The following is a 24,240-nucleotide window of genomic DNA, read 5'->3' as shown; positions in this document are numbered from 1 at the left end:
CATGAAGACCCTTGTGTGGCAAACTAAGGAATTTATATTTTACCCTGAAATCTTCAGAGTCCATTTGAAGGACCTGGAGCATGGGAGAGACATGGCCATATTCATGGTTGAGAACTGTAAGTCTTGGCATGCTCTACAGGATTTACTGGGGGAGGGCCAACTGGTTGGGAGGTTTCTGCAGTGGTGCCCAGAGGATGCTATGAGCTCCTTAACCAGGCATGGGAGTTGGGGGATCTAAGTCATAGCTGTGAGGTAGAATCTACAGGCTGAGGGACTAGATGTGGGTGAGAGTAAGAAGCTAGGAGGACAGGCACATTCTTTGGAGTTCTTGGTCCACTAAGACAGGAGCACCACAAGGATGGTATTTGAGACAGAGGTAGACAGCAGAAAGAAGCAGAAAATTCATGCAGGTTTGATCAGCTTGAATGTATGCAAGATGCAGATGTAGGTATCCTGAAGGCATTCAGAAATGCACATCAGGGGCTTCCCTGGTGGTGCAGTAGTTGGGAGTCCGCCTGCCGATGCAGGGGACACGGGTTCGTGCCCCGGTCTGGGAGGATCCCACATGTGGTGGAGCGGCTGGGCCCTTGAGCCATGGCCGCTGGGCCTGCGCGTCCGGAGCCTGTGCTCCGCAACGGGAGAGGCCACGGCAGTGAGAGGCCTGCTTACCGCAAAATAACAAAAACGAAAACAGAAATGCGTGTCAGACACCCCAGAGATCAGTACTGTGGATATGAATATGGCAGTGCTTACTGTTTCCATCTTCAGGGGAGCCTTGGGAATAGATATCTCCCAGAGCAAGCTTGGTAGGAAGAAAAACCAAATGGGAGTCCCAGGGAACAGCAGCCTTTGAGGCTCACTTGCTCATCCCCACATAAGGGCTAGTGGGGAGAGGAAGTTTGAGTTAATCACATTCCTATTGTATAGAGACTTGCTATATGTCAGATATGGTTTACTGGGGATCAGAGGATTATCTTAGAATGGCTGTAAACCATGTTCCATAATAAATTAATTTTGGCTCAGAAAGCAGTTTAAGATTTCCCATTAACTGGAGGTGGGGACAGGGACAGATACAGACTCAACAGTAGAGAAGAATTCTTAGAAATTCCCTTTCAAGCAGAGATCCTCAGAGTACCTCTGAAAGGTGATTCACCGGCTTTTGGACGTTTCCAGTGAAGGGGACTCCTGCTTTCTGACGTAACTCATTGCATTGCTGGGCAGCTTCTCATAGTGTCAGAATTGCCTTTCTGCTGCCTCTGGCTCCCCCTTGGGCCTCTGGAATTTCCCTCCTGCTCGGCCATCCTGGCCAAGGCCAGCTTGGTGTAGGCTGTCCCTGTTAACAGAGCGAGTGAGCTGAGAAGCCAAGCTAGTGTGCTGAATTAAGAATATGCAGATTAGGCTTCCCTGGTGCAGGAAGATCCCACATACTGCGGAGCAGCTAAGCCTGTGCACCACAACGCCTGAGCCTGCGCTCTAGAGCCCACGAGCCACAACTACTGAGCCCACGTGCCGCAACTGCTGAAGCCTGTGTGCCTAGAGCCCGTGCTCTGCAACAAGAGAAGCCACCTCAATGAGAAGTCCGTGCACAGCAATGAAGAGTGGACCCCGCTCACCGCAACTAGAGAAAGCCGCGCACAGCAACGAAGACCCAAAAATAAATAAATAAATAAATAAATAAATAAATAAATAAATAATAAAAAAAAGAATATGCAGATTGTGACCAGCTGAAGGAGGTGGCAAAAGCCACCCACACGGGGGTGGCCAGTGGCTCCCTCAGCATCCAACTCCCATTTTGGGGAAGTGAAACCCACAGGTCGTTTTGATGGAAGACACAGTTTTAATACACCCATACAAAGGAAGTACAGTCACAAGATTAGTAATTTACAGATTCCAGAATCGAGGGGGTGCCATGAGCCGGGGGAAGGGCAGCTCTCTGTCCCAGGTCAGCAGCAAGCAGGAGATAGAGCAAGGTAGCAAGCATCTATGACAGTCACTCCTGGATATCCCTGGGGGATTCGTTCCAGGAGCCCCCTCGGATTCCAAGCTCTGGGGATGCTCATCCCTGATGTAAAATGACGTTGTACAGTGAATACAGCCTACCCTCAGTATTTGTAGGTTTCACATCCGCAGATAAGGAGGGCCAACTGTACTCATAAAGTGGTTGGGGTGGGGGCTTCCCTGGTGGCGCAGTGGCTGAGAGTCCGCCTGCCGATGCAGGGGACACGGGTTCGTGCCCCGGTCCGGGAAGATCCCACATGCCGCGGAGCGGCTGGGCCCGTGAGCCATGGCCGCTGGGCCTGTGCGTCCAGAGCCTGTGCTCCGCAACGGGAGAGGCCACAACTGTGAGAGGCCCACGTACCTCGCCCCCCCGCAAAAAAAAAAAAAGTGGTTGGGGTGGAGGAACTGACTGTTTAAAACATTTTTATTGGGGTGGAGTTGATTTACAATGTTGTGTTAGTTTCTGGTATACAACACAGTGAATCAGTTACACATATACATATATCCACTCGTATATCCAGTTTCCTTGGGCTTAACTCTAAGTGGTTAATTTCAAAACTGCCTTGGGACAAGCGAAGTGGGAACTACGATGGGCATCCTAAACTCAAGTCCTGATCTAAATGTCCAGACTGGATGTGAGCAGGGTTACCAAACTGTAAAATGCCTAGGCAGCAACTCAGAAAAGCAAAAGTTGTTTTTCTCACAAGATTTTCTCATCACAGCAATCACTTGGTTATGAGGGGAGCCCAGCAGTAGAGCTCAGATTAAGATTCTACCTAGAGGTGCCCTAGGTGCTCTGGTTTATCAGCCACTTCTCTGCTGGAGATGTTTGGGGCTCACTTTACATGTCTTGCTCTCATGAGCACTCATAAGTAAATAACTTTTTTCTTTGGAACATAGATTTATTTTCCTTGAATTGATTTCAGGGGACACCCTCATGAAGAAACCATATATATATTTTGTGGCTGTTCCCTGCAGCTTGCGGGATCTTATTTCCCCAAGCAGGGATCAAACCCATGCCCTCGGCATTGAAAGTGCAGAGTCCGTTAATAACCACTGGACCGCCAGGGAAGTCCCCCCCCTCATTCCCCACCCCCGTAAAAATATTTTAAGCTTTTAGAAACAAATAGGTAGGTTTAGAACTCATTCATTATTCTAGTGCCCCATTGATGTTATGGAGAGAATATGAGTTCCTTTGTTTATTCAACTAACTTATTGAGTGCCTGCTCCCTGCTGTGTGACTTGAGATGTGGGAGAACATAACCAAAGTCAACATCCAGCATTAGGAAGCATATCTATCTTTAACTAATTGAAATAATGGGGTGGTATTGGGCATCCAGTTTTAAACAGTTGACATTCTTGTCAGTGCATTTGTCTCCTTCAAGGCCATAGCAAAGTCTCGTGGTACTTTCTAGCTTTTTGAGGGTGGGGAGATCACTTTTCCTAAAATGGAACCCAGATTTGGCCCTTCTAGGGCCTCAAGGGTTAAACTAGCATGTTCTTTTCCTTATAAATTAGGGAGTCTTGGTTTGTTAACTGAGCTGTGTCATGGGTCTGGGCACAAAGGTAGAAATGTTGGATCAGATAAAAATCAGCTTTCAAAGGACTATTTTGTTGTTGTTCAGGCTTTAATCTGGAAACAAAACAGACTTTCTCTACAGGTTAGTTAATACAAGGGTGAAGATTTTCCAAAGCAGATTATTTTTAGTTAAAATAACTGTTTTTTAAAAACAATGACTGAAGTAATGAGGGGAAAATTAATTATTGTTCTTAATGTACATTGTAGTAATAATGTACTTGCTCAGAACAAAAAATGTTGGAGTGCTGAAACCATATGACATGTCACAATTCCTTCCTGAAGTACCTGTGTTCTATTTATAGGCCGTTGTGCAACTAATTACAAGAGCGTCGCCTGTGTGAACACAATACATCATTTAAAACCTCAGTGACTCTGAGAAAATGCCAGAAGGGCTCGTCTAGGACCTTTAACTGAGTCTTTTTCCGTATGATACTGGTGGGATCAATAAAATGGAGGATCATGACGCACCTCTCTAGTATTTAGGGTTACAAGCATTCACTCAGTTGTTAGATGGAAAGCACTTTAAACGGTTCTGTTTTCCAAGAGTCAGACAAGTACCCTCTGAGGAAAGTACTGCTCATTGTTCCTGTCTTACCGATAAGAAATAGAGGCACAGGGAGATGAAGTAGCTTTTACTGAAAGTCCTGCCGCTACTTTCGGGCTGACCCAGCCTTTAGACCTGGGGAATCCGGTTCCAGAGTCTCTCTGCTCTTAAGGGCTTTACCCAGCTGCCTCCCAAATTTCCAGCAGAAATCTGCCTGCCTGCACCCCACCAGGTGCATCCCGCTCTGTTGTGTGTTTAGGGGCACAGCCATCGTCTTTGAGGAAGGTGGACGAGTGGCCTTCACCTCTCCAATGAAGGACAGAGCACATTTTTAAAGAGCTTTTCTAAACCAGGAACTCAGAAATCCCAATTTAGAGTGTTCTTACCACCAAACAGTCCTCTTCTGTATAAATTTATTCGTCTTGTGTTGCTTTAAGGTTAAAAAGGAAAATATCAGAGCCCTAGATGGCCCAGAACTTTCTTTATCCCAGAGCAAGGGAAAAACCAAAGATTGTATCTGGGTTTTTGAGGAAACTGCTGATTAAAAATTTATGTATTTTATTTGATGTCTGTTGAGATTAGCGTCCTTTTATCTTTTGGTTTCATTTCATTAGTTTCTGGCTTTTTAAAGTTCACTTTTTTTAGGTTACATGCTTCAAATCGACTTTCACTTTGTCTTGAAAAATACATTTCTCTAACATTGCTGATGGTACTAATACATCTGGTCAAATCAATAAAGAAAACCTTATCTTTAGCAATGTAGTGGCCTCAAGCACATTGCTTTTTTTAAATTGCCAATAGGAGCTAACAGCTGTGTGCAAGTAGCACTGTTCTAAACCCGCAAAAAAGTTATTTTTCTGCTCTATTTAATGCAAAACTTCCAAACTCGAAATCCTTTTTAGGTAGGCCTTTATTTTGATTTCACTTGACCCCCACTGAGCTGCACTGTGGCCTTGTATGGGAATTGCTCCAGCATCTGACAGAGTGCAGACTTCCTGATTTAAATGTGGAAGTTGGTCTTTAGTGTTATCAATGGTTTTGCTTAGAGGACCCAGAGACTAATTGAAAGGAAGTGCCCAATGGCAGCTTTCTGTTTTCTACCTTTACTATTTTAAAAGTTCATTTCTAAACAGCCAATGTGAAGAAGAAAACATTGATATTTATGTAGGGAGATCTTTGGGACAATACTATATCTTCTTTTGATCTATAGTGTTCGTATTTTAACCTTCAGTTATCTAATTACACTGGTGAGGGAGCTAGGAGCTAACGATGGCCCCCAAATGCTAGCAGCGAAGTATATCCAAAGCTAACGTTATAAGTAACACCAAGATGCACATTAAATTCTATCCAAACCTACATCTCTCTCTTTGCTTCACTCATATATTATGTGTAGTGATATGAAATTGTCAGTATCGGACTGTTTTTGACCTATAAAAACAATTTCAGAGCGTTCAGTCTAATAGTTTATTTCAGGGCTCAGCACATTTTCTGTAAAGGTATAGGTAGTAAAATACTATAGGCTTGGCGGGCAGACAGTCTCTGTGGAAATTGCTAACTGCCATTGTACCTGGAGGCCCACAATAAACAATACGTAAATGAATGAATGTGGCTGTGTTCCAATAAAACTTTATTTCTGGACATGGAAATGTGAATTTCATGTAATTTTCACATGTCACATAATATTCTTTTGATTTTTTTTCCCCAACTACTTAGAAATGTAATAAACGTTCTCGGCTTGGGGGTCATACAAAACCAAGCAGTGGCCCGAATTTCACCCAAAAGCCACAGTTTGCCAACCCCTAGTTGGCTGCCACTGCCTTTGTAATTTCTGGTACCAAGCACTTTCTGTTCACTCTCCTAAAACCAATTTCATTATTGCCTCCAGAACTCCCCACCCCAAGCCTTGTTTCACCTTCTCATCTCCCTTCATAATTGGAGTACTTCGTTTGCTCACCCTGCCAGTGGACACCTGAGCAGCATCCTCTTTGCTCCTCTCTCCTCCACTACCCGTGTCCAGCAGGTCTTAACTAGGAATTCTCAGTTCTCTCACCTCCTCTGAAGCCTTCTGTTCGCTTCCACCCAGAGCCACTGCTTGATTCATGACCTCTTTGTCACCTGGACTGTTATAAAAGTGACACTTTGGTGACACTCTTGTGTGACAAAAGTGACGCTCTTCACTTTTGTCATTTATCCTCTGTAATCCATCCTCCATCAGGCCACTACTGTTATTTTCCTAAACAGTTTTTATCATATCAGACCCTTCTTTAAAGCATCTTAGATTCTTCCCATGGGTCATAGGCTCTATAGGATAAAGTTCCTATAGAATTTCATGGTCTAGTTCTGATGTAGCTCCCTCGCCAAGCCTATACTTAAGTCACACCCACCCCTCTTTATAAAGTTCACATCACTCTGTTTTCCGAGGTTATTCCTATGCCTGGAGGGTCTTGCCTTGCTTTTTCTCTGATTCTTGATTTCCTCCTTTATTCCATGAGGATGAGCTCAGGTGCCACCTCAGCTGTGACACTTTCCGTGACTCTTCTTTTGCAGAATTGTCTCCTCCTCTGCATTTTCAGGTCTCTTGTGACATACATCTTGGGTATAGCATCAGTTGGAACAACTCAGTTATTTATAGGAAGGTGTCTCTACTGTGTAGATGACTATGGGCTCCCTGGGGGTAGAAGCCATGCCGTAGTCTTCTTGCTTTATCCCTCTTGGCTACACAATATTTTAAATTAATTATTTCAATCAAGGTGTACTACATATCTAATAACTTTCTTGGTTTATTTATGAAGTCGCAGAGATCTGATTACAGGGTTGCAGAATCCAGTGCCTTTGGGGCCAGGCTGGTGACTTAATGGCAGAAGTGGACAGAGTGAGGTCTGGGGTGAGCTAGCGAGGAAATGCCCCATCTCTGATCGTTGTCGCCCAAGAGTGTGACTGGTGTTGCTGAAGGTATTCTTTTCCCAGAGAAATGGGAAAACTAAATTTTTAATATAAATATCCCAGTTTTTCTTTTAATTAATTAATTAATGGCTGCATTGGGTCTTCGTTGCTGTGTGCGGGCTTTCTCTAGTTGTGGCGAGTGGGGGCTACTCTTCGTTGCGGTGTGCGGGCTTCTCATTGTTGTGGCTTCGCTTCTGGAGCATGGGCTCTAGGCGTACAGGCTTCAGTAGTTGTGGCACGTGGGCTCAGTAGTTGTGTCTTGCGTGCTCTAGAGCACAGGCTCAGTAGTTGTGGTGCACAGGCTTAGTTGCTCCATGGCATGTGGGATCTTCCCAGACCAGGGCTCGAACCCATGTCCCCTGCATTGGCAGGCGGACTCTTAACCACTGCACCACCAGGGAAGCCCCCGGTTTTTCAATATGGGCAACTACAAATTCACCTTCTAAAGTAATACCTTGTGGGCACAACTTCTAAAATACCAACCTGTCTGTCGGCTGGATGTGGCCCTTGAGACCCCAGTTAGCAGACCCCGATTGGTCACATCTCTTCATTAGCCACAGACAGGGCCTGGGAACCAGAGCGTGCAAGTCTGCGTGATGGAAGAAGGCCTTGCACGTGTGTGCTCTGTTCTCAGCCTGCGTTCATCCTGCCGTCTTGACACTGTGCCTCCTCCACCTGTTGGTGCTTAGCCATCTTCCAAGGTGTGAAAGCCAGACACCACAGAGAGTTCCATGGCTTTCCATCCTTTCTCCTCCCTGGTGACACCCGCCGGGCCGTTAACTGAATGGGCTGGGGTGACCTCCTGTTCCGCCTCCTCCCCGGAGGTGGCTGAAACCATCTGGGAGAACGTCCATCAGGAACATCCATTCTTTTTTTTTTTTTTTTTTTTTTGCAGTACGCGGGCCTCTCACTCTTGTGGCCTCTCCCGTTGCGGAGCACAGGCTCCGGACGCGCAGGCTCAGTGGCCATGGCTCACGGGCCCAGCCGCTCCACGGCATGCGGGATCCTCCCGGACCGGGGCACGAACCCATGTCCCCTTCATCCGCAGGCAGACTCTCAACCACTGCGCCACCAGGGAAGCCCGGGAACATCCATTCTTGATGGAGGTTCTGGCTGTTTTTGCTGACAGCTGTTAGTGAAGGCTTTTGTTCCTAGTCAGAGCCCTGGTTTTCTAGTACACCAAGAATGAGAGGTTATTAACACCCTTGGAGCTAGGAATTAAGTTGTCCTTATGTTCCAGCCTGTCTGGGTGGTCAGTAACCACTTTAGAGAATCACATGAAACATTGCCTGTGGGGTTACCTAGAAAAGAGAATTTTAATAATTGATTGCTATATTTGGTCTCCCATAAATGATTGATTTCCCACCCTTCCCCCTACAGCCTTTTGCTGCCTGCTTCTCAATTGTATATGAATCAGCAACAACTCAGTTCACCTGATGGCCTTTCTAGAATGCTTGCTCCTTCTTACTCAGTGTGATTACTGGCTGTTTAGCGGTATTAACACTTCGTGTAAACTTTTTAGTCTAAACTGTCCAGGCTTTTATTTCCTTTAAAAACAAAGCAATAGAGTAATACCAAAAAAAAAAAGAGAGATCAAACCCAACCAAATTCTCTCTTTGGTCTTTTTCTGTGGGTCTGGGACCTGAGCTTCTGAGACCAGGAGCCTGGGGAGAGATGGCCTCGTTGGGCAGATCTAGGTGGGAACCTAGAAGTAGCACATTCCTAACGGTGTGGCGCTTTCCTGTGTACAGAACACTGTCACATGGGTGGCTTGTGTGTTGCAACCACTTTGAGAAGAGGGCTCAGGGGAGCGGGTGGCCTTGCTCAAGGTCCGTGTTCAGGGAAGTGTCATGCCGTGCCTCTTGTAGGCTCTGGATGTGACCCTGTGTCCTTGAGGCTGGCAGAGGGACACTGACAAGAAAGAAGAGGGAAGAAGACGTTCCCCTCAAACTCACATAACTTGATAAAAGTCCTCTGGGCCCAACACAAGAGGCAGCTAGCTTGTGTTGGATATATTATTATTAAGTAATAATATTGAGTACTCACTGTGTACTGTTAAATACTCATTATGCTATAGGGCATTTAATTCTATTGGAAGTGACAGTTATCCGCATTTTAGAGACAGAAAGTAAACTTACTGTGCCCGAGAACAGACGGCAAGTTTGAACTTGGTCTACCTGACCATTGTCTCTGTTGGTTCTTCTGCTGAGTTGCCAAGGGGGAGGGGTTGGTAATGAATGACTTGACACTAGTGACATGTGGGAATCTTTCCAAAGCATTATCAACTGTGACTATCCTTTGTGGATTGACTGTCCTGTAAATCCTTTTGAAAATGTTTCCATTGTCGGTTCTCTGGACCAGTGGCTGTTGTGACAGGGGCTCACTACTTGAGAACAGTTACTCGTCTGAATTTAGTGATAGGAACCTGCTCTGTGTGTTATATTATCAGGTGAATGTCCTTAAGGTCAAGGTTTTGAGCAGATGAGAAGGCAGGGAACTTGATAATTTAACAGTTGCCATTAAAACCAGGATTTTTCTGCTGAAATTCAGGTGGAGTTGATTTTTTAAAAATTTGTGACTAGAATATTTTACAAACAGAAAGAAGGAAAAGAGGTTTCCCAAGTGTGTGATAGTAGCACAGAATGAATCACTTGTTCTTTTTAAAATAGGGTCTTCTACTGCTACAAATCTCATGGTCACATTCATGCCTGGTGTTGGTCATAGCTTCCAGTTGTATCTGATACACGTATAGGATTTTGGACTTCCAAGACCTTAAAATTCTGTATTTACCTGTTTTTACAAGGGGGAAAAAATCTAGGTGTTTTGTCCAGTTGAGGGTAGGCTGGTAGGTTAACGCAGTCCATACTTGGATTTAACTTTGTCACGTGTCTCTCTCCTAGGGCAAACATATCCCGATCTTCTAAGGGAAGAAAGAACTGGATGTAAACTTTCCATATTGAAGACATAGTAGTTAACCTTCCCCTTCATCGTCTCACAATTCTCCCACTTGAATTTTAACCCTAACTTCAGAATTTCCCAGTTCTTTAATTTAGGTGACCAGTATCCCCTCTCCCGAACACATATATTTTAGCAACTCCCAGAATTTAATCCGAGAAGTACTACTAAGAAACTGAGGTTTGCAGAAGTTAAGCAACTTGACCAAACACTCTGCTGTCCAATAGTTGTGACTTTAAAAAGAGGAGAACAGTAGTGGCCAACTCGTAGAGTCCACAGAGGATTACATGAGTTAATTACTACATGTAAAATGCTAACAACAGTCCCTGGCACATAATTAGTTCTCAGCAAGTGTAAGATACTGTTATTACCCTACATCTAGGAAGTAGCAGAGTTGATTTCTGTCTGGTTTCATTCATTGTTTCAGCAGATGTTTGTTGAACACCTGCTGTGTGCTATGTTCTGGGGAGATAGCCCATCGTCATAACCATTGTGCTTTATTACCTCCAGTTTAATTTCAAGGAAGATGTTCTCCTCCTTTGTAGGAAATTGGAAAATAATGACACCAAAGAGATGATTTGTGGTCCACCAACGTTTTGTCTTTAAGTCTTCAAAATAAGCATCACGGGTGGGTATTGCTTAAAGAAAGGACATCTTGAAGTCATTCCTGTTGATCTCAAGATAGTGCTGACTTTTTGCTGGAGCCTATGATAAGAAGGGAATGATACAGTTGCTCACATAAAAAAAAATTGAACCTATTGACAGAATGATGCTTCTGAACTCAGAAAACAGTTTTCCTCCGTTTACTTTTAGAGGAATTGGAGGTTTTATTTATATTTAGCAAACAAAGCATTTGCCTTTGAAGGACAAAATGAAATATTTAAGTTGATAGAGGTCAAGCTTTTTATTTATTTATTTATTTTTGCGGTATGCGGGCCTCTCACCGCTGTGGCCTCTCCCACTGCAGAGCACAGGCTCCGGACGCGCAGGCTCAGCGGCCGTGGCTCACAGGCCCAGCCGCTCCGCGGCATGTGGGATCTCCCCGGACCGGGGCACGAACCCACGTCCCCTGCATCGGCAGGCGGGCTCTCAACCACTACGCCACCAGGGAATCCCCAGGTCAAGCTTTTTAAAGCCAAAATAAATTGAGAAGAATCAGGTCTTTCTACTAAAGCTGTACAGAGTCAGGAATTTGAAATAATATGAAATATTGGATAGCAGTTGTGTGTTTTAAAAAGGCAATGGCTTTCATTAAAATGACTGTCATCTGGATAATGATCAGATATCTTCCAGGGCTGGGGCTGCTGTCTTCCCTCTAGGTTGACGTTTCTGACTTCCTGATATTTCGTCAGTGTCATTCACAAGCTGTATTCGCTTGAAATGGCAAAGGAAGTGTACCCTTGATTGTTCTTCACGGTTCCCTGGCTTTGATGAGTCATTGCTGGACAGCCTTCTCAACCAAGTGCTGATAAGAATAGACACACAATAGAAAAATTAAACAACAGAGAGCTGAAGCAGAAAGAGCTGGGACTCTGCTGTATTTAGCTGTGTGACCTTGTGTAAGCCACAGTATTCCTGGGCCCTGGGTTTCTCATGCATACAGTAAAGTTTCTAGGGTCTCTTGCTGAAGTTAGGTCAACTTTGGAATTTAATATCCCCCAAGAGAGATAGGAGATATATAGCACATTCAAGGGACAGTGGTTCGTGACTTATGTAATTATCGTAGCTTTGTTGACTGTTGGAAAACAGCAGTGGCAGATGAGTCAACCTGGCATGTAGCTTTCAGAGATCAGTGATGCTTTTTTTTGTTAAAGTTATGCTTTAGTCAGGTTGTTTTTTGGGTCCCAGTGGTCAGGGTGATGCCAAGTTCCAGAAGTAGAAGCCCAGATCTTGTTCAGAGGACAGTATGGAGGGGACGGTTGTCACGAACTTGTTTTCGTAGCCGAGCCTCCACTTTGGCTTTCCCTAGGCAAGATGTTAGTGGGTGACCACGGGGGTGTAACATCACCATCCAGCGAACCATCCGCCCCAGACATGTTGCTTGGAAGTCGCTATCAGTGACAGAGAAGAGGCAGGTGGTATTTTAAATCTCCTTCCTCTGCCTGGTTTGATTCTCCAAAAATCCATGTGAAAGGGAAACTCCAGACAAATGCATGTTCTGTATTAGGAGCTCCATCTGCAAACACCTGGACTAAACGTGGGCTCCTCTAGAGACAGGCAGATCTGAACCATCCATCCTTCATCCTTCCTCTGGGTGCCTTCTCCAGTAGCTAGAGAAGCAGGGAGAGAATCCCCTTTCTTTCAGGCACGGACCCGAGCTTGCCTAATCTGCTTATTCCGTGCTTCCCCCCACACAGTCCAGCTGGTCTTCCCACCGACTGATGCAAATCCCCGCGTATAATAGGAAGAGGTTGGACTGGGGGTCAAAGGAGGCCTCACTCTGAATCCCAGCAGCGCTCCTTCCTGGCTGTGGAACTTGGGATAACTTACTTAGCTTGGGCAGCAAGCATAGTGGTATTAATGGTCTTAGGCAGGTAGTGTGTGTCTTCATCGTGTCGTCAAGAATTGTTCTGTATTCTTTTTAAATTTTTTTTTATTGGAGTACAGTTGCTTTACAGTGATATTAGTTTCTGCTGTATAGCAAAGTGAATCAGCTATACGTATACCTCTGTCCCCTCTTTTTTGGATTTCCTTCCCATTTAGGTCACCACAGAGCACTGAGTAGAGTTCCCTGTGCTCTACAGTAGGTTCTCAGCATTGTATTCTTAAACCTTGTGAAAACGCCTCCTCCTTAGAGGAGAGAGTGAAGGTGGGGCCGAAAACTAGACCTTGACCTTTTCCTCCCTTCATCCCTGAGAGGGTGTGGAGGCAGATTTGACCTCACAGAGATCAGCAGGGACCCCCGCCTCCTACGAGGGACCCCCGCCACGAGGACAATGGTCTTCATATTCTGTAAGCAACAATCTACTTTAAAAAAAAAAAAAAGAATCTTACACAAAACTGTCGTGTGTAAAATGAGTTAAAGACTTCCATTTATAAAAATATGGTTAAGTTGAAATTTATAATAAACTCAGGAAGAATGATAAAGCAGTTTCAGTGAACAGAAATTTGAAATAGCGGAGATAGTAAATGACTTTTGTGATCTTTTTCCTATTACATATAGATAAGTAATTGCAAAAAATTATTTTTTTATTTATTTTTGGCTGCGTTGGGTCTTCGTTGCTGCACGCGGGCTTTCTCTAGTTGTGGCGAGCGAGGGCTACTCTCCGATGCGGTGCGCAGGCTTCTCGTCGCAGTGGCTTCTCTTGTTGCGGAGCACGGGCTCTAGGCACGCGGACTTCAGTAGTTGTGGCACACGGGCTCAGTAGTTGTGGCACACGGGCCTATCTGCTCCGCGGCATGTGGGATCCTCCCAGACCAGGGCTTGAACCCGTGTCCCCGGCATTGGCAGGCAGATTCTTAACCACTGCGCCACCAGGGAAGTCCCTCAAATGGTATTTTTTTAAACAGATCTTCTTCCAATCAAGTGATACTGGTCAAAGAGAAAAGATAGAAGGATTATTATGCCAAAGCTGCCCAAAATATATAGACTAGCATGTATTTGTTCACATGTAACAGATGGGAATCAACTTTTAAATTATTGCAGTTTTTTCCAAAATGCTTATACATTTAAAAAATAAATTTAAAGTAAATGTTAAAACATCTGAAACACCTCCATAGAATCCCAAGGTTTGGTAGAAGACTGTTCAAAACACACTCCCTGAAGTCTTACAGCACTCAGATCTCAATTTGCTCTGTTTCCTGTTTGATTGTAGCGTGTATACAGTTTTCAGTACTGAAAGCCATTTGATATAAAAAATGGTGACATTTGAATAAGGTCTGCAGTCTGGTTGACAGTGCTGGATCAGTGTCAGTTGCTTGTTTTGATATTGTACTTGAGTGATATAAAATGTTGCTTTGGGGGGAAGTTGGGTGAAGGGTGCATGAGACTCTATACTATTTTTGCAGTTTACTCTGAGTTTATAATTATTTCAGAATTTAAAATTCTTTATAAAAAGTCATTTGAAAATGATCATCTTCTAATTAATTGTTAGGAGGGAGTACAACAAGACTGAGTGGTGTATATACCACACTTTTAAAGTGGTTTTCCATCTATCTTACCTTATTTCGAAAAAAAGCATCTTTCTTTCCTTGCCACTGAGTCTGTATCCTCCACACTCACTCTGTCACCTACTGTGACACTGTTGAAATTTTGGCAAGAAAACACAGCCAATGGCAAATCAAGGAGAGCCCTCTTTCAGGAAAACTAATTTAGCTGCCGCTTAATTACTTAATAAGAAAATGGTACCGAAACCCAAGAGTTCATTCTGCGGTCACCTGTACAGAAGAAGGTCTATGAATGATGTAGCATGTTTTTCTGAAGCATTCCTGTGCTCAAAACATTAGTAATTAGGCCAAAGAATATCAACATGCCATGAGATCATAGGGCCACACGTACAAATCAGCATGCCCTATAGTCTGTTGTGATGATGCAACGTGAGGAGTGTTATTCTACCTGAGAAAAGATAAAGGAGTGAAGATAATTTTAAAAGAATAAACCTTTGATCCGTTCACTTCTCCCTGTGTAAAGTAAAAGTGGTCATGGCAGTCATGAAATACAGTTCTCTGTTCTCTTGGATTTTACAGTGTGCTGTAAATTACTGCCTTGTTCTTTGATAAGATTGATGGTGGTTTTGCTCTATCACTTGGAGAAATGCAACAGAATTCCCTGAGCCAGCCGTCTGTCTTCAATGTAATTGGCAAAAAGAGTGATTGTCTCGAATGTTTTGACTAGAAGTGGATTGGTGGGGTTGATCACGTTTATCAGACACCTGCGAAGGTGAGCTGACCTCAGCACATTGCTTTAGCACATGTTTTAACATATGCTAGTAGAATTACATTAAAAAAAAAAATCCATTTACTCCACCAAGCCTGTAAGGTCCTGTGCATTAAGTAGGGCATTCGTTTTGTGCCAGCTGTGAAGCCTGCCTGGGCTGACCTGAGAGACTGGGCTCTCAGCTCTCCAGATGTCACTCTGTCTGACCGGCTTTTCTGGCTTCTCCTCCAGGGTTATCAATGCCGGGAAGAGCACACACAATGAAGACCAAGCCAGCTGTGAGGTGCTCACCGTGAAGAAGAAAGCAGGGGCCATTACCTCAACCCCAAACAGGAACTCAGCTAAGAGACGGTCCTCACTTCCCAACGGGGAGGGACTGCAGCTGAAGGAGAACTCGGTAAGACCCTCCTTCATGCCCTGTTCTCGGGTGAGAGGAACATGCACACTGTGGCCCCGTCGTGGGATGGTCGGAACGGAAGAGAGAAAAGCCATGTCCCCAGGGTTAGTGGAGTGGCAGGTCTGTGCTCAGGGTATCACACCGTCACAGCGAAGGTGACACATGGAGTTAGGAAGAGCTGGTGTTCAATTCCCTGGCGGTGCAGTGGTTAGAACTCTGAGCTTCCACTGCTGGGGGCTCGGGTTCCATCCTGAGTTGGGGAGCTAGGATCCTGCAAGCCGAGCAGCATGGCCAAAGTAAACAAACAAACAAACAAATAAATGGAGCAGCTGGTGTTTAGGTTCTAAACCTTTAAAGTAAAGAAAACGCCCATATCATATATGAGTTTTGCTGCAAGAATTAGTATATATGTTTGGTGGTTTTTATGAAGCTACTTCAAGGTTTTTGTGAAGGAGATAGTACCTGGAAGTCTCTCAGAAGCAGTGGGAGGAACTCAAGCCATCGGCTTGCAGCCCTGCTACGCACGACTCTGCCCCTCTCCTCCCCTTGCCTGCCCCTTAGAGTTGCCCAGTTGGAGCCTTGTTTGATGCTCTTCCAAATTAATATTTGTTTCAACTGGCCCAAAGCCCTTGCATCTTATGGGGCAGCCCTGCAGACCGGATGCCCTATTGACAAACCACAGAGCGTTTCTCCTCTTTCCAATTTCTGGAGAACAAAGCAGACATCCTCGGAAAGTTCTGAAGAAGCTCTCAGAAAAGTATAGGGAACAATCAGTACTCTGTCCATCGGCAGATTTAGTCCTACAGAAAAGAGACATTAAATGGGATGACCCCAATGTGACTGTTTATTCTGATGGTCTTAGGATATTTTTGTATGCAAATTTCTATAGGATTGTAAAGGATCTAGGAATCTCTTCTTAGTCTAAGTGATAGTGTCTTACTGCATTTACGCTTAGGGAGTAAGAATACTGACTTATTTTGGTAGCATTAGTTCAACTTAGGGTTAGAAAACACAGTGACCTATGGAGATTCATCAGTTGTGCTTGCTTTCAAGGCTGAAGGAAGCACTGACTAGGCCTCTCCCAAAAAGCGAGAGCCAGGGACCCAGATGGGCAGGACAAAATAATACTGGTTAAGTGCATGGTCTCTGGAGTAAGACGTTTCAGAACAGTCCATTGCTTAAAGCTGTTGGATTTAGGGATAGTTATTTATTCTTTGAGCCTCACCCTTTCTCTTCTCTAAAAAGGAAGGATAATAATGGTAACTACCAAATACGGTGGAAGAGGCTAGTTGCAAGCAAGAAATCCAACAGTCCATGTAAAGTCTTGAGCCAGTGTCATCATTAATAAATCCTTGATCAGTGCTAGTGATTATTATCCTAAAGTCAGTTCTACTTCTGTAATCCTCTGCAGATAACGCCCACTGGGTTTTCATTCATCTGTAAACTGGAGATGACACAGTGTCTTTCGTACCTTCTTGATGGACTTATTTTGAGGATTGAGTTTTTATGGAAAAGGGCTCAGAGGATGTGAGACATTAGTGATAATTGGGTATGGGTGCCAGTGACTTAGTGTTGCTCTTTCCCCTGGCAGGTCTCCTCTGCCACTGGATATAAAGTGATTTCTGTAAAACTAAGTCAGTGTTGACATTTGGCTGAAGGCCTGTGGGTGATGGCGTTTTCCCTTGTTGCTAAGTTCCTCCTAGAAGTGCAACCAGGGGTAACTTTTTACCTTTCTTTCCTTAAGAACAGTGAAACCAGTGCATAAGCCCTTTAAGATGGAGTCAGGGCCCTCCTTTGTGATGGCTCTGAACCTCTGTGGGGTCCATGAGCCACTAGGAGGCAGCAAGGGCATGCCATGCAGAGCCGGCACCTCTCCCCCTGCCCTCCTGCTTTGGCCACAGCAGCTTCACTTCCACCTGCCTTATGTATTAGGCCACTTATTAGAGTTTAAGGCAAGAGCTGTGCTGCCTTTTTCCTTTTAATTGTGGGAAATTATACATAAAATAAAAGTTACCATTTTAACCATTTTTAAGTGTGCGGTGCAGTGGCATCAAATACATTCATACTGTTGTTCAACCATCAGTATCATACACCTGCTGAACTTTTCCATCTTCCCAAACTGCAGCTCTGTACCCATTAAACACTGACTACCCCTTCCTTCTCTCCCCCTTCCCCTCCCCATCCCCCGTCCCTGGCAACTACCATTCTATTTCCTGTCCCAGTGAATTTGACTACTCTAGGGGCCTCCTATAAGTGGAATCATATAATATTTGTCTTTTTGTAGTTGGCATATATCACTTATCGTAACGTCTTCAAAGATTATCCATGTTGTAGAATGCGTCATAATCTTATTCCTTTTTAAGGCTGAATAATAAATATTCTGTTGTGTGCATACATACCATTTTGTTTATCCATTCATCCATCGATGGACACTTGCTCTCATTGTCTGTTGTGAACATTACCACCATAAACATGGTGTTTGAGTCCCTGCTTTCGATTCTTTTGAATATACACCCAGAGTGGAATTGTTGGGTGATACGGTAATTCTGTTCAATATTTTGAGGAACCACCATGCTGTCTTGCACAACAGCTGCACCATTTTACATTCCCGCCAGCAGTACACAAGGGTTCCAATTTCTGGACGTTTTTGCCAACACTTGTTAATTTCTGTTTTTCTAAGATAATAGCCGCCCTCATGAGTGTGAAGTGGTACCTCATTGTAGGCATGTATTTCCCACGATTAGCGACGGTGAACATCTTTTCATGTGCTTCTTATTGGCCAGATATATCTTCTTTAAAGAAACGTCTGTTCAGGTCCATTGCCCATTTTAAAATCAGGTTGTCTGTTTCGTTGTTGTTGTTTGTGCTGCTTTCTAAAAGCTTGAAAAGCATAACCTAGTGTGCCAGCTGACTCACTGAGTGCGAGCTGTGTTCCAGGAATTGGATGCTGAGGGTTCAGCAGGGAATAAAACAGACAACAATCCCTCCCTACAGGGAGCTTGCGTTCTTTGACGGCGACAAACAACTAAAATATATAGCATGGCAGATGAACACTACGGAGAAAAACAAAGTAGGGAAGCAGTAATAATAGGAAGCGTGAGGCGCAGGGTGGTTAAAGGAGGTGTCAGACTGTAACACGGGGGCAAAGACCTGAAAAGGGCAGCTGTTGGGAGGAAGAACATTCTGACATCCTAGGCAACTGTAAGAACCCTGAGGCAGGAACAGGCTTGCAGTTTCTCAAAGAATCTGCCAGGAAGCCCATGCGTCTGGAGCAGACATAGTAAAGTCTGGATTGCAGGTGACATTGTCAGAAAGGTTATAGAGGAGTGAGACAAAGTGGCAGGACCTCGAGGCCGTTATCGGGACTTTGGCTGCTACGCTGAATGAACAGTTTGCTAGCAGAGGTCACTGGATATACTGCTTAAAAGAGGCCGGTGATTTTTGCCATCTAAAGACATCCCTTAACTCAGATATGGTGACACTGAGGAAAGGGCAGTGACAGCATAGGGCCCAGGGCAAGAAAACATCCGCAGGAGACAAGTAAGGTGGGTCCCCCCTTTCCCCCTGTGATTCTCTTCCTTCAACCAGCAAGTGTGTGCTGAGCTCCGAGTCTGCACGCTGGGCCTTGGGGCTGAGGAGATGAACTCAGTACAGTTCCCACCCCCTCGAGCAGAGTTGGGGAGGGGAGGAAGGGTCGAGAAGCAGCAGTACTACAGTGGAGTGAGTTTTAGGAGAAAGAGAAAAAGTCTAGGTTGTGTAGATGCTCAGATTGGCCCCTGGTGGTTTGGGGAACAGTGGAGGGGATAGGCTGGGTCAGGTGAGGGAAGGCTCCCTGGAGAAGTGACATTTGAGCTGTTGGAATTAACCAAGCAAATAAGAGAAAGGGGAGCTCCTGACAGAGGGAACGTGCAAATACGGAGACAGGCTGGCGTGAGAGTGCGTGGGGCATGTCTTCCCACGTTTGGGAGCACGTGTAGTCACTTGGAGGGGAATGAGGCAGGAACAGCAAGCAGGTGTCACACGCGAGGGCCACTGAATGCCCTAATAAGCTGGAATTGTAACCAGTGACTTTAGACAAGGGCATAACGGACTCACGACAGTGGGGAGGCTGACTTGGAAGACGAGGGGAGCACACCTAGAGGCTGGGACACCTAGGAGTCTGGCTCGTGCAGAAATCTGGGTGAGGAATGATGAAAGCTCGAAATAAGGCAGTGATTAGAGCAAGGGGCAGGCTCGGAAGAGATGATGTGAGAGGTCCTGTTAACGTGACCAGGTGACCAACCATGTGGGGCAGGGGAGAGTGGGAGATGCCAGGTTTCAGCCACTGGGTGCTGGTCCTTGAAAGTGGACCCCTGGGGCAGGCACAGGTTCAAGGTGAGGAGATGGGCGGAAATGGCGACTTGAGTTTTGAGGATGCTAACTTTCCAGGGGGGAGTGTTTTGTAGGAAGTTAGAGCTGAGGGATTGGAGCTCAGAGCAAGTCTAGGGGGGCTTAGAATTCAGGAGTTACAAGCCCAAAGGAATTCCAAGAAGAGAGGGGAGTTGTCAGAAGCAGAAGTAGCAATGCTGCGGGCCACAGAGAGGCCAAGAAAGATAAGGATGAAAAAATGGCAAATACTATTATAAGCAAGAAATGCAGCAACAGGATAAATAATGGCATCATTATTTCATTTGCAAATAGAGAGTTGACAGGCATGAAGGATGGTGAAAGGAAGATGCATGGACTCTCTCCAGAATACATGTGATGAATTTCTCCCTCGTTTTCGACCCCTTCATCCGCAACAAACTTTGTACAGTCAAAATAAATATTTCCACCAGACTTCTTTAACGTATAATACCACCTTCATCTTACTTGGAGATTGAAGAAAGCCTAAAGTTTCCTGTAAGATCACATTAGATTCACCATGAAAAGAGGAATTATCACAGGAATATTTTTATATGTTAGAAACATGGGAGGGACTTCCCTGGCGGTCCAGTGGTTAAGACTCCGCACTTCCGCCGCAGGGGGCGCAGGTTCGATCCCTGGTAGGGGAACTAAGATCCCGCTTGCTACGCAGCATGGCCAAAAAAAAAAAAGAAAGAAAGAAAGATCAGTGATGTGCAAGGAATTCAATTCAGCAGGAGCCTAACTTTGTATTTGAAAACATAGGGTAGTTGGGTAGCAGTGAGATGATTATTTATCACTACAGATAATTATCGATTGGTATAAAGATTATAAGACAACTTTAAATTTTTTTAAGCTTTTTATTTTATATTGGAGTACAGTTGATTAGCAGTGTTGTGTTAGTTTCAGGTGTACAGCAGAGTGATTCAGTGATACATATACATGTATCTATTCTTTTTCAAATTCTTTTCCCGTTGAGGTTGTTACAGAATATTGAGCAGCGTTCCCTGTGCTCTACAGTAGGTCCTTATTGGTTAACCATTTTAAATATAGCAGTATGTACCTGTCAGCTTTAAGCCATCCGTCATGCCAACTTACAGAGTTATTTTATCCTATTAGTACAAGTAATTGTGTAGCCAAAGGAGTCAAATTAATCCTCCTGTTTTAAAACAAACTTAAAAAAGATTTTGGTGGATAAAATAACATACACTCTGTTTTGCTTCTCGTAGCTTCCACGAGGCATTTGCTGAAGGAGCGTTGTTTCCTGTATTTGGGTGAGCTCTTTACAGCAGCGCCTTACTTATAAGAAAGAAAATACAAATTAATTTCAGGTTCCATCTACATATAGAGGAAAACGTCAGGAACAGGAGAAGCCATGTTCGAGAGAAGTCATAAAACTTAAAAGGAATACAAAGAAAAGAGTTCCAAGGTGTTCCGTGCTATAGTTTTTCAGCCTGAAGAGACGCGGTGGGATATGGTGAATTACTGATTGTATGCTCCCTTAAAAAATACTCGGCAATGGATCTAGTTTCTTCTTTTTAATTTAGAGTTTAGTGATATAATTAGTGAAATAAAGAAAGAAACATTTCTCTTTCGAGGAATAAGGAAGAGAAGTTTTGAGACCTCTGGGTATGAAGTGGCTATGAAGGAGAGAAGGATGTTTTCTGTGACAAGTTGGGGGTGGACTTTTCCTGTGCCGGCATCACATTGGGTAGTTGGTGTCCGAAGAACCTTTAGCCCACAGTCAGGCAGGTAGGAAATCGATACTCCGTGGCAATGTGCAATCCTCTCAACATTCCTACGCGTCTGATTATTTGTTTGGGGACGTAGGGTGTATAGCTAGGAAAGAAGAGAATCTAGAAGGCCAGCGTTTCTGAAAGACATTGTCACAGAATCGTCCCTTAGGGAAAATGCTGTAAGCTTGTTGAGGGCAACACCCTCTCCCCCAGCATCCTCCTGCCTTCCTCCTACTGAAGCCTTTTCAATTCACCTGATCATGACTTGTGGGAACTAATCACCATTACTAGGTTTTCTTTCCTTTAATTTGAAAGGTGTTAAGAAGTCTTTATTTATTGTACTGATTGCCACCGCAAGTGAAAACAGCTTTTCCAAGAGCTTTTGTTTTTCAGTTCCCAGGTACCTAGTCATTTTAGGAACGGGATAAAAAGAGGACCATAGTATATCGCTTCTCTGGGGAGGGAGAAAGAGAGTTCACTCTTAAGGGCATCTTATAACCTCGGTATTAAGATGATCTTATGTAAGGTGTGTGGGGTGGGAGATAGGGCACTGTGGCAATAACCAGGACATTCTCCGCCCACGTCTGACTCCCTGTTTTGAAAGAGATTATTTCTGGCTTAAGACGAATCTTGTGGACACGCGCATTCTAAGTCTTATTCCCTTCAGAGCCCCCTTATGTTGTTACAGTCAAAACAAAGTATGTGGTTTCAGTATCTGTTAGTTCAGTGTCTACTTACAATAACAGGAGATGGCTGTGTCCACATCACGGCCAAGTTCCTCAGCAGGGAAGAGGAAAGCTGATTATCTTTCTCAGCGGGAGGATAGGGCAGCACTGTGGGAATTCCAGGCAAATAGGATCAGACTGGGGTGGGGAGAGGTAAAAAGGAAATGAGAAGGGGCTATTTCAACTCTCTGGAGTGAAGATTTGCTGTTCTTTTTATCTGTTTTCTGTAAGAAGGAGTCAGTCACCCGCCTCTCCCCCCCACCCCCCCGCCCCGCCACCGCCAGAACATTAAATGAAGGTTTCTCGTGGTTCCATGGTGGCATCCCTTCTGGGGCATTTGGCCACGTTTGGCTGTCTGCTTCCTGCAGCGACGTCGGCTATAACAATAGGAGCGCCCTTTTATTTCTCTCATTGTGTTTATTACTCTAAATTTTCCCTCTCAACCAAGGTCTTTGTTCTGAGCATGTCAAGAAAAACATAACCTTTCCATTTATCTACTTAGATTTTTTTGAAGCAGGCGTGCAGTGGTTTCTCTCAAAACTCTTATCTCTTGGTTCCAGGGATTAGAACTCTTGCCAGTGATTGAGAAGAATGACTTTACAACTAGGAATTGTTCAGGCTGATGTCAGTTCGAATAACTTTACAGTGCCCTCCTCGGTGGGTGTTGATTCGCTCTGAAGACCAGGTTTGACCAAGATGTACGTAGCTGCTGAGAATGCAACTCAAACTTGGTTCCTCAGTAGATTTTCCCACTGTGGCAAATCTTAAGGCTAAAGGAAAATAAATGGTGCTGAGATGGAAATTTCTCCTCGTTTCACTTGTAATCTGATTTCCCCAGAGCTTTAGGTGGGAAGAACATTGGCAAGAGCAGTAAGCTCTTGAGATTTTCTTTTCTTCTTCTTCTTATTTTTTTAAAACCCAATATTCGACATTCATGTACCAGAGACAGCACTGATCTTACTGCTTTGCCAATATTAATTCCTTTAACCTCATAATACATAAGTATGTACTATTCTTATCTTTATTCTACCAATGAGGAAACTGAGGCACAGAACTGGAAAGTGTGGAGCTTGGGTTCAACCCAGGCAGTCTGGCCTCCGAGCCTATACACTCTGGTAACATGCTGCCTCTTTATCCTTTAGCAGCTAGGAAATATGGCAGGAAAATCTCCTTGGAAAAGTATGAAACGAAGGAAGAACAACTCCTAATGTTGAGATGTATAATTTCAATATAATTTGATGCTAAAATTTTTCTCATTCCCATTAGGATTTCTGTTTTGAATTAGGAGTTATTTAGCAGTCTCCCCTGTCGACTCAGAAACTGGATAACAGCTCTGACTGATTCAGGTGAAGAACACAATGGAAATGAAATTGTTCATCATCTTATTGTCCTTACAGGCCATTTTTTTTCTTGCTAAATTATTGAAGACCATTGTTTGCCTGAAACCATGGCAAGTAGAAAAAGCCTTCTGATTGAACAATAATGAGTGCCTTGAGTTTGACTCCCAGCTCTGCCACTCACTAGACGTTATCTTGTGAAAGTTAGATGACCTCTCGATGCCTCAGTTTCCTTATCTGCTAATTGGGGGTAATAGTTCCTACTTCATAAGATTATTATAATTAAATGAGTTAAAAATATGAAAAGTGGGACTTCCCTGGTGGCGCAGTGGTTAAGAATCCGCCTGCCAGTGCAGGGGACATGGGTTTGAGCCCTGGTCCGGGAAGATCCCACATGCTGTGGAGCAACTAAACCTGTGCACCACGACTGCTGAGCCTGCGCTCTAGAGCCCACGTGCCACAACTGCTGAAGCCTGCGTGCCAAGAGCCTGTGCTCTGCAACAAGAGAAGCCACTGCAATGAGAAGCCCGCGCACCGCAACAGAAAGTAGCCCCCGCTCGCTGCAACTAGAGAAAGCCTGTGCACAGCAACGAAGACCCAACAGCAGCCAAAATAAATTAATTAATTAATTTTAAAAAATATGAAAAATGCTTAGAATAGTGTTTGGCATGTAGTAAATGCTCAATTAATATTATCTGTTGTTATTCTAACAGTGGGGTTTGCAGCTGCATTTCAATATTATTTCGCATTACTTGTGTTTCTACTGT

The 24,240-nt window shown here is 44.3% G+C and overlaps 1 protein-coding gene across 3 annotated transcripts in view; it reads left to right on the top strand.

The window, feature by feature from the left end:
- The window catches only part of PPM1H (protein phosphatase, Mg2+/Mn2+ dependent 1H), a 264,476-nt gene that overhangs the window by 78,877 nt on the left and 161,359 nt on the right, over nt 1-24,240 (top strand). For all 3 annotated transcript variants that reach the window (XR_003791202.1, XM_029206228.1, XM_029206227.1), the window contains exon 2: nt 15,127-15,292. Coding sequence is in view for 2 of the 3 variants with exons in the window: in XM_029206228.1 (XP_029062061.1) it covers nt 15,127-15,292 (166 nt within the window). In the remaining variant the exon portion in view is untranslated. The remainder of the gene's footprint in view (nt 1-15,126; nt 15,293-24,240) is intronic.

This window comes from Monodon monoceros, unplaced genomic scaffold (genome assembly GCF_005190385.1).
Source record: "Monodon monoceros isolate NGI ecotype Baffin Bay Population unplaced genomic scaffold, NGI_Narwhal_1 Super_Scaffold_6, whole genome shotgun sequence".
Lineage (NCBI taxonomy): Eukaryota > Metazoa > Chordata > Mammalia > Artiodactyla > Monodontidae > Monodon > Monodon monoceros.
Note: the sequence above shows the minus strand (reverse complement) of the source record. Positions and strands in the feature narration are given on the sequence as shown.